Raw genomic sequence first — 11025 nt, 5'->3', positions numbered from 1 at the left:
TTACAGTATAAACACGCCAATTCATTCATTTTTACTGATGGTTGCATTTATGAATTTCATTCTCGTGAAAAAAGGGAATAAAAGGAAAAAAATTAAGAAAATAGCTATTTATAGAAAACAAAACAAAAAAGGGCTCAAACAGAAAAGAATCTGTGCTGATGCTTTTGATGAGCAGTCCGATGGCATTAAACATTACCTGTGCAAGCAGGCATGCTTGAAAACCTTTCTCAGTACTGTAGCTTCAGTTCCACAATCCAGGATTTCTTTTATGGTTGTTGAAAAAAAAGAGCCTAATAGTTTCATACTGTATTTATTTAATAACTAAAATTCACAAATAAAAAGATACTTGCAAAGTCCTTTAGTTGTGTCATCCCCTCCTCCTCCACTCTACTGCTTTCAGACCCATATGCATAAAAAATGGGCTTGGATTTTTAATTTTAACTGTTATATGATTGGTCGTTGGAGCTGAAGCACCAAATGGAGAAGATGCTTTATGGAGATGAGGGTATAACCCTTTGCCTTCCCACACACATTTTGGAGGAACATAGGAGATGTACCAGTGCCCGGACTCCTCTGCTCCCATTTCCCCCACCCAGAGCATTCCTTTCATTTTATATTTCCTCTGTTAAGTGACTGACTGTAGCCTCTTTTTTTCCCCCTTTCTGTCCTTGCGGGACTGCATACACGTTGGACATTGTTCATTTCTTACTCCGCCAGGCTTTGAGTCAGTGTCAAGTAGGTCCTGTTACAGCTCAGTGCTAGTTGTTTTTTAATGGGTCTTTTCATTTCAGGTAGGTTTGTGTGTCGATTCAGAAGGCTTGCTTATTTTCTTCCTTGTTTATATCTGACAAGCTGCTGGATAAGGCTATTCATACTCCAGGAACTGTTTGTGATAGAACAGCAAATATCTGCAAGAAAGCAGAGGTACAGTTTCAGCTTTCTGCTATGCGTCGGAGCAGATCAGTATTTCCATTGATGCGATGATAAAAAATGAGGACTATTAATTTTGTTTTTCTTTTCAATTTGAAGCGATTCCAGGGACACGCCAGCTCCCTACAGTAACCATGGATGAGAAGGAGGGAAGCCAGCTGAAATAATTTTACCAGCAACTCAGGAAACCGAACAGTTGTACATCAAACAGTCAAACCCTCTTGTTGTACAATCTATTTACAACCTGAAAGCTCCGGAAGATTGGACCGTGTTGGTGCCCAGACAGGCAGCATCCATTTAACACTATCATGACACGAAATACAACTGAGGTGCTTTAAGACGCAACTGTTGCTTTGGAGTCACATTACCAAAGCATCAGACATTAGGATTATTGCAAACCGTCTGCCATTTACTGCTACAGAAGCAAAACGAAGAACCAGGCATGTGGGCGAAAACTCATGTGTCTCAATCAAAAACAACTCAAATATCTAATGTCTCAATCTGTACTCAAATCTGGTGTTTTAATAGGATGAAATTCTTCCTGTCCTTAATTTCTTTATGTGTACTGCTACATAACAGAGCCCAGCCCTCAAGCAGTCACATGTAGAGGGCAAGTGGACTGATCTCTACCTACTCTTTACACACCACACGCTGACAGGGTCACTGCATGACTCTTAAAACGCTTCAAAGCACTTTTGAGACTTTCCAATTATTATTGTTCCATCTTACGCCCTATGGAGCTTCCCTTATACAAAGCAGATCTACTTAGCGTCAGCCTTTATCTGAACCAGGGAAAACGGATCTGAGTTCAAACCAGCCTTTAATGAGACGGATGGGCAGCAGTTGCGTGGCATATCCTCTCCTCCTTGCCTATGGCAGTTTTTTCTGCAGACATAGCCCATCTGAGGACCAGAGCTAGCCACTTGTTATTGAAGAAAAAACAAACTCATTTTTCTGCTGACCTCAAAGCAGAAGTTATCTTGTCAAATTATTTAACACTAAAATTCAGGTATTATGGAATAGATTTTTTTACTTCCTGGTTGAAGTTCAAAAAATGAAAAAATGGGAAAATATGTTAAAAAAAATTACAAACTGAACATGTGTGCCTGCAGCAATTCATGGAAATGTCAGGAATAATTAAAACAAGAACAATAAAGGCTTATCTTTCCAGTACCAAGTCCATAGTTAAAAATGCAAAATGAAGACTTCAGATTTTAAGTTACCTTATTCTTGAAACACATACCAGTCCCCAACGCTTCCCTCAAATGAGGAACACTGAGATGCTTCCCAGACTACTGCTCTGCACTCCCAATACTTGTCTAATGCAAATATCTGAAACCATAATGTCAATCTGAAATCAGTTTAAAGCCATGAGCTAAGAGGCAGCTCGTGTTCTATACCTCCCCCCCATATAGCCTTGCCACTCTGGTTCACAGTATTTTCTTAATGGCTTTTCTTCAAATCTTTTACACTCATAGTAATCCAAAGGTTCGGCAGACAAAGACTGGATTGTGTCATGGAGCTAAACACTTGGAACACCCCTGCTCCTACACTGGACGATCACATCACTTTGGTTTTCAGAGTCCCCTCCATTAGCAAGCAAGAGTTTGGACATGAGCACCAGTTACAGACACTGCGGAGTCAGCCGATGTCCCTCGTCCTTCCCCTCTTCTTCCTTCAACAATCCAGGATTATAAAGCAACATTCTGAAGCACTGATACATACACAGAGAGAGACATTAGATATTCAAAGAGAGAAATTAAGTCTTCTCTATGATGAAAGGGTCGTTCAACTGAAAGGAAAACCCAACAAAGGTCCAAGTTTCCCTTCCTTTCCCCTTTCCAGTTCACAACTTACCCTTCACTGTCTAGCACATCCTTAATGCTAGCCTTGGTGATAATGGCATCATCACACTTGAACCACTGGTCCTTGTGCTGCCGGATGAAGCTGGTATAGTGCCCACTCTCCAAGGTTCCCTGGTGATTAACTACTGCAAACAAGGAATACCTGGTACAGAAAAGAGTTAATGAATAAGTGGAAAAACAACTGACATTTTAGACAGGCAGAAGCTTGCATTCATAAACATGAATAGAAATAGTAAAGGATCTGATCCATCAATAAAACACCAGCTCTTAACATTAACTGGGAAGAGGGCATCCTTGCCCAGGGAAAAGAACCACATTTTTCTTTTTCTTTTTCTGAGTATTACTGCAACACTCCCATCTGATGACAGCTGTCAGTTTTACCAATACTGGCTTCCAGATATTTTTGTTCTAAAATAGATCAATATCAATGCATTCCTGAAGAGGACCACTGATTACCTAGTCTAACCTACTTCCCTGAATTAGTTACTCTGGTGAACCAGAAAAAATGCATTTGAGGTATGGGGATGGGGAAGGAGGTAATCTTAAATATAGCTAATCTTAAATATTTCTAGTGATAAATTACTGTACTGATTAATTGTCCTTAATCTGGAAAGTCTGTACCTATTCTGAAATACTGAATATACTCCGTCTCAACTTCCAGCTTTCACATGCTGCTGTGCATTTGCCTGCTAGCCTGAAAACTAGCAGACACATCTCTGTTCGAAAGAAAGATACTGACAGACTGATCAAGTTGCTCCTAACTTTTTTTCCTTTTCTTTTCTTAAAAAGGGGAAGACTGAAGTCCTTGGCTCTTTTGTTCTAAGGTAAGATTTTGTTTCCAGTCTTAAATATACTTGTGGCTCTTTTTCAAATGTTCTCCACTCTCTTTTAACTCTTTCTTAAAATGCTATCCTCAAACTCTTTAGACATGGTGCCACAACAAGGCACCTATTCAGTCCACTGTCTACAGAGCCACTGATTTATAAAGTCAGCCTCTTCCTAGTGGCTTCCTTTAATCCAACTAGGATGGACACCACTTTTTGGTCCTAGATGGAGGATTCTATGATGCCCCAGTTGTTTACTGGCATTCAGCTTACTAAGCAGCCCAGATGCCTCTGCTCTCATTACCTAATCCTCTTCATTGCTGACAACAACTCCAACTTAAGTCATGTGCAAACCTCAAAAGTGATCAGTTGTGTTTTCTTTCAGATCTTTGCTAACGCTATGAAACACCATACATCTAATGAATCAATCGCTATAGGACCACACATAACACCAGCCTGGTATCTGCTTGGATGACAACTGCACTAAGACCTAGTTAGCTAGTTTTTAAATCTATCTATTATGTGATTCCAGTTTCTTAATGAAGCTTTTAGTGCCAAATGAAATGCCTTGAAGAATTCAAATACACAACATCAGCACGTGACTGTAGCAACCACACTTGTAACCATATTAAAAAAAAGATAAGGTTTGTGTGACCATCTCTACTCCCACAAAGCTACGGATATTGGTTTCAATTACACTCCCTTTACACTCTTGAGCAAGTCCCATATCAGCCCGTCATTTATTCTGACTGGAATCAATACCTGACCAAAAGACCCCAGAATTACTGGGGTCATCTACTTGGGACTTTTGAGTGTCAGTGTTCTATAAACTTTCTTTTGGTCCTCCGGAACTCCCTTTGCTATTGCAATAGCAATAGGATTATTTAAAGGAAACACCCATCCCTTTTAATACTGTAACCATAGCTTTTAATTTTGCTCATAGACCGATTGCTGGGGTTATTACCTTCAGATCTGAAAGTCAGCTGCCACAAAACCATGAAAGGGTAAGCAACTGTAGTGAATGAAGCTTTATTTTGCAACAGCTCAGACTTACTGTGCTGTCAAATATGGTAATGCACTTTGCACTGCAGGATATACAGCAGACTGTATATCTCCTTCTAGAAGCCAACTACCTTTCACAATAGGAGTCATGGAATGTACCACTTACTTATTATCATTGTTTAGACTATCCGTCGGCTGCTGGTATTGCCCGTTCATTCTGCTCTCTTTACTGCAACACACACACACAAAAATCCAGTCACTTAAAGCAGTGGCTTCCCAAACTGAGGAAATAGGTTTTACATGACACAGCCTGTTTGCCGAATCCAGGTCCTTATTCAAAAGCACAATGCTGCTTAGCAGCAGAGAAGGGCTGCTGATTAGGATGCTAAAGATGCTTTATTTGTTCTCACAGCAATGCTACATAAGAAACACCATTTCTCCTCCCGGTCAAGGCTTCAGCGCTGCAAATACAGATCTGTTTACATCAAACGTCCTACCCAGAAACCTTAAAGACAGTTTAAGAAAAAGATTTGTATTTTAAACCTGGAAAAATATCTAATTACATCAATCCTTTATGCTGTGATGGGTCAATCATCCTGGCTCTGACTTGTAAATTCATTTTGTGTTTTGACAGCAGCAATAGGATTATGCTGTTGATTTCATAGCCAATGAAATTCAGATTACTGAGTTATGCCTCCTGATTATCCCATCTACATTCCATTATGCTTGATACCTTTCATCAGCAGAGCCTGTTCTATCCAGGGAGAATTCACCACAGAGGAACAGGGAAGTCTCAAAATCTCCAGAATATAGTGGAATAAACCACATATTCTTAATACAACACTATTTAACAGAGCTTCAGAGCTCTCCTTTCTCTCCTGGCAGAAGCCTCTACTTTTCTCCTGGGAGTGGGGGGTAGGGTGGGGGGGAGGCAAAGCTTGAAACTAGTAGTAAAATTTTGGCATCAAATAGAGCCCCTGCGTTAAGAGATGCCATGTTTTGGGGCTTTCTGCATTGCTTCAGATATACAAGAGAATATTCAGATTTAATTTATATTTGAATAAAATATACCTGACAAGTATTCGTTAACTGAGCTAATTAAATTCCTTTCATAAAGGTGTATTTATATAAATGTCATGTCTTTCACAAACCTGAGAGGTGGGAGAAGTCTTACTGTTTCTGTTTAAGTACTGATTAGAAATACCTATTTAATCTGGACTGATTTTTCTTCTTGCAGCATTCTCTCAACAGAAGTTGAAGGTACAAAACAAAAAACCCCAGATTTGCATGTGTGCAGGAATAAAGCGGAAGGATTTTTATAACTTCAGAAATACCAGGTTAAGCATTAGGTTTGTCTAGTCTGCCTAATTACACAAGATGACTGGTGGGGATCACTCAGGTGATGGGACCAAAGCAGAGAGCTGAAGGCACGGTGGATCTGAGTCTATAAATTTAACATGCAACCAGAAACATAACACACATTAATAAAAAAAAAAAAATGTTTAAATATAAAGCCTTTTCTGGCACACAAAACTCAATAGTTCATCTAAAAATTAGTTTAGAAAAGATGCACATTTCAAGGAGAAGCTTACAGCAGAAGTATCATTATACATACTGTTCTATAACCTTGATTCAAGGATGTTCCATGTTTCATGATGCACATGTATGAACTGGTAAACAGTTCTGTCCAGGTCTTTGGGGTATTTTGAACTTGGTACACACCTGGAAGCCATGAATGGTGTCATGTCCAGCTCCAGTGGAAATGAGACATACGTAGTGATCTTTCGCCTCAGTTTGGCTGAGTGTTCAAACCGCTGGAGACAAAGTGGAAGAATTTTTTTTTTCTTTAGAGAAAGGCTAAATTTTCTGTCTTTTGTAAATGTCCTAAGCTTAGGAACAATGACATGAAAGCATATTAGCAGTCAGTCGCCAGGGTCACTCCCAGATTTTTTCCACCAACTAGTTGGACTGGGATCCCCCATGTAAACGCTAAAACATTTCTACCAGGAAAATAAACCACAATTTATGGAAGAAAAATACAGTATTCATTAGATTGTTTACCTTAATATCCACACACACAAACTTATTCCCAACTGACATTAAGAAAAAAAATACATTAAACAGAGACAGCACACACAGCCTTTACCCAAACCAGTGTTCATTTGTACTACACACTATTCAAATATATGGCTGCTGCCTACACTAGCACACAAAACTGGTGACAATGTGAGCTTGCCATCAGATTCACACACTTAACCCACCCATCCAATCATCTCAGGTGACAGGAGTCAAGCCTACACAGGAATACCAATTCAAATTAAGGCAAAAATGGAATATGATAATAAAAAAGCCTTGTCCCTCCGCCAAAAGGAGCCTCCAATAGCCACCATCCTCTCCTCATCTTCTCAATTGAACATTAAATGGAAACAGGAACAAATAACAGAAAGAGATGAATGAGTTTCTATTTAAAGGCAGCTTCTCTCCCCATTTCTCAGAAATTCTGCTCTATTTACACTTCAAGTTAATTATTTTCCAATTGTGGTGCCATAACAATTCCCTAGCAACAGATCCAGACATGAAAAGCTGAGACTTCTGTAATTCTTATCTTTTGTGTTTCTTTTTTGCTTTAACACATGAAACGAAATTTGCATTTTGCATGGACAGGACAACACAATCACTTAGAAAAAGTAATTTATTTGCAAAAAAAAAAATCTACACTCCTTCTGGATAACACAAATACTGAACTGAGTGTAGGAAAGGGGTTGAGCACATTCACATTGCCCTGTCCAAAGAGCAGAATCACCTAGGCATATCTTTCCAACTACTCTGCAATAATAAAATAAAAATAAAATAAAAAAAAGAGCCCAACACCCCCAAAACTCCCCCCAAAAGCCAAGCAGCCAGCCAAGCAACTCCTGAAACCTCAAGTCAGTCATGCAAGAATGCTCTTCAGGAAGACCACAAACAGCCAAAGAAGAACAAAGGAACTGTGCTACTATCTACTCCAGTCAGGTAGTATCTCTGGCATATCACATTGCAACTACCTGAAAGGAGGTTGTAGCGAGGTGGGTGTTGGTCTCTTCTGCCAAGTAACTAGCGATAGGACAAGAGGAAATGGCCTCAAGTTGCACCAAGGGAGGTTTAGATTGAACATTAGAAAAAATTTCTTTACTGAAAGAGTGGTCAGGCCTTGGAACAGGCTGCCCAGGGAAGTGGTGGAGTCACCATCCCTGGAGGTATTTAAAAGACGTGTAGATGAGGCGCTTAGGGACATGGTTTAGTGGGCATGGGGGTGTTGGGTTGACGGTTGGACACGATGATCTTAGAGGTCTTTTCCAACCTGTATGATTCTATGATTCTATATCATCTTGGTTAATACTCAGGATGCAACTGAAGAACTGCTGGTATATGGGGGTGAACATCTGCAGGCATGATTGTCCAAAACAGTCTGAAAAGTTCTGTAAGTTACAGAAGAGGCAATTCTTTCCACCTGTAACACCTTTTTCCAAGTAGCAAGCAGAATCAATCCCTTCTCAGAAATACAGACCTTCCTATGGCATTCTGTTTTCATGTCAAGACCTCTGCATTTCATTAATAAGCTTTTGTACAAGCCAGGTCTTGAAAATAGATTTTAAATTGCTGCTACGCTGGATACGGAGTTGCTCTGTAATTTAACAATCCCAAACTACAATCATTTCTTGAATACAGTCTGTGACTTGCTCAGTAAGACCATGACACTATAGTTACACAGATTATTAGATCTTCCAGTATGAATGTACTGACCTAGCTTAGAGGGCTACTGGAAAACAAACAAGAAAAACTGCCTGCATGCTACGGCAAAGTTCCTCATGCACTTTGCCACGACAGCTACAAGATAAAGGTCTACTTCCAACACTATTAAAGTTACCCAGGTGTTTTACCAAAGTCCAAAGCCTAGAAACCATGTAAGAATTGAACAACTGAATGAAGTCTCTGGAGCAAAAGGCTGGAGCGTGTGTTCTTTCAATTCACCACTCCCCAATTGGAAAGGGAAGCGATACAAGCTTCATTTGTACACAGCATATCAGCTGCCGTTCTAAAATGTCTTCAGTCACCATAGTGTTAAGTAAAATGCTGCTTTTCTTTATGTAGCTTATGTGACATTAGTATCATCATCAGATAAGCAGTTTCTTGAAACACTGGTCATAGTAAGAGCTGAGGCCAGTGATCATCAGTTGCTGCCTAGCAATGAGAGGACTTTGTCATTCTGTCCCAGGAGACACTCAAGACCTTAGAGGTCTGCATCTGAAAAGCTCAAGCAGATCAAAGATGCAGTTAAATTACTGTGGTATGGTAGCTGCTTCTACAAAGGCCTGTGGCATCATTTTCAAGGACCCTTTGCCTCTTGACACAGTATGACCTTCATCTGCGATAGCTGCCTACTTTGCACCACAGTCATACTCTTTATATTTAAAACACAAATTGTACAGGACTAAACTGTCTTGAGGGCACCAACTCTGACATTATTCCCATCATTGCATCTGACATAATCTGGATTGGAAATGTTGAAAACTACATCAAAATTGTGAAGACAGAAGAAGCCTTCTCCATTGCAACCAGTAACTTTTTCATGCTTTCCCTTCAATGCAGAGTGCCTCTGTGTCATTCTTCCAGTAGAAGCGTAGGGTAAAAAATTTACCATGCAGGATGAGTAAGTGTTATTAGAGATTGGTTTCTACACTGGTTCAGGTATTGTACTAGCCTTCCATTTTGATTCTAGATTCTGATGAGTTAGGTTCCCACAGACATACTGCAAAGCTACATTATAGAATTATTAATAGAAAATCTAGCTGGGCATGCAAGCTGTTCTTTATATTAATTTATATCATGGAAGATTAGTCAGTGAAAGCCAGAAGATAAGTCCAGGACTTTAGCCCATCCTCTCAGAGAGGAATACACATCCTCTGCTCTGTCTGCCCCCCTGTAAACTTACTTTGAGATGAAAACAGGCCACAATGGGTAACTTCTTCATAGTGAGTTGTTTGGTAGATTCCTGGTAGCTATGGCAACCACTACATTTGATTTTGGCACTGCTTCCTAGATGTTCTGGCCTTGTAAACCTGAAAAAAACATTAAAAAGCAAAGGGATGCAAAAAATGATCAGACAATTTTCCACACATGCTGAAAACACTTCTTTTACTTTTACTTGTAGGTCACTGGCACCACAAGAGACAGAGTTCACGGCTTTTAAGTGTCATTTTAAAAAAACCCAACACCTGTAATAATGTAAAGTGCTGTGGTTCAGATAGCCAAATCTGACATTTATCAGTGCTCTACTCGGGAACATTGCACTGAAATGCATCAGTGTCTGAGAAAGGAGCTAAATGGTAGTTCATTTCCTGCAACAGGACAGCTAATTTTCATACAGAAAACAAAGATCTTTTGTTTTCAAAAAAACCCCACTGATATGGAAGTTCCGAAGCAAGATGACGACTTCTGTGCTCAGCTGCGTGCTAGTCTGCAGGACACTCTTCTAGCTTGTAGCCCTCCAGGGCTAGGATCAAAGCTCTGAGATGGAAAGGGCTATAAACACAACGTTCTTTTCAAAATGCAGGTATCTTCCAAGAAAACCCAAGTGTTGACAACTAGAAAAATCTCTTTCAAAATTTTCAGACAGAACTGCTCAAGGGAGCTATAGGAAGAGACCATTACAGAATAGGGAACTGCTTAGAGAAAATATACTACCTCTACGTTCTTAGAATACACCAAACCAAAATATCTCTCACGTTTTCAGAAACTGTCAGCACAGAAAAGGCTAGGAGGGTGGACTGTTAAGTCTTTTCCTCCCAGTTTAGACTTCCACAGGGCAAATAAATCATCTCCCCAGATGCTGCTTTACAACTAGGATTTTTGAGACGAAATATTTTGAAACATAATTGAACATTTTACATTAATGCACACGCTAAGCACGTGAGGGCACCATGGTATCAGCTCATCACTAACCCTATCTTGCCTCATTCTGTTTATGGCCAATGCAGCCTCCAGCATTAAATGATCATCACAGCCTCACGGTCTCCCCTCTTGTTTGATTAACAAGATTTCCTTTACCCAGCCTGTGTACCACCATACTCTGTTCTTTGTTTTGGTTTTTTTGATGTTTTTTTTTTTCCTCTCTTAAGTCTGTAAAAAGGCTTATAAATTTGTTGTTATTGTTGTTAGGAGTGCCTACCTCTTCCTGGTTTTTTCCATATTTCTGCTCAATCCTTCCTTCTTCAAGCCAACTTCAAGTTGCATGGCCACACTGACTGACATGAAGTTACACACCTTCCTTGTTTGAATCTAACATTCAGCCTGCTCGCTAATTTTTGCGTAAAAACCTAGATCCATCGTCTTTATCCATTAGAGTTCAACTTCTTTCCAAAATT

General features: G+C 39.8%; 1 protein-coding gene across 5 annotated transcripts in view; it reads right to left on the bottom strand.

Moving 5' to 3' along the window:
• Positions 1-11025, bottom strand: part of USP22 (ubiquitin specific peptidase 22) — a 111655-nt gene continuing 100630 nt past the window's right edge. For 2 of the 5 annotated variants that reach the window (XR_012676134.1, XR_012676133.1), the window contains 6 exons: positions 9594-9720; positions 6344-6435; positions 4788-4850; positions 2788-2937; positions 2331-2636; positions 1-908 (listed from right to left, as the gene is read on the bottom strand). Coding sequence is in view for 2 of the 5 variants with exons in the window: in XM_075165389.1 (XP_075021490.1) it covers positions 866-908; positions 2788-2937; positions 4788-4850; positions 6344-6435; positions 9594-9720 (475 nt within the window). In the remaining 3 variants the exon portion in view is untranslated. Of the gene's footprint in view, positions 909-2330; positions 2645-2787; positions 2938-4787; positions 4851-6343; positions 6436-9593; positions 9721-11025 lie in introns of all 5 variants that reach the window. The other 3 variants (XM_075165389.1, XM_075165390.1, XR_012676132.1) reach the window with 2 other exon arrangements.

The sequence above is a fragment of the Calonectris borealis genome, chromosome 16, assembly GCF_964195595.1.
Source record: "Calonectris borealis chromosome 16, bCalBor7.hap1.2, whole genome shotgun sequence".
NCBI classification, from domain to species: domain Eukaryota; kingdom Metazoa; phylum Chordata; class Aves; order Procellariiformes; family Procellariidae; genus Calonectris; species Calonectris borealis.
This window is presented reverse-complemented; position numbering and strand designations above follow the sequence as displayed.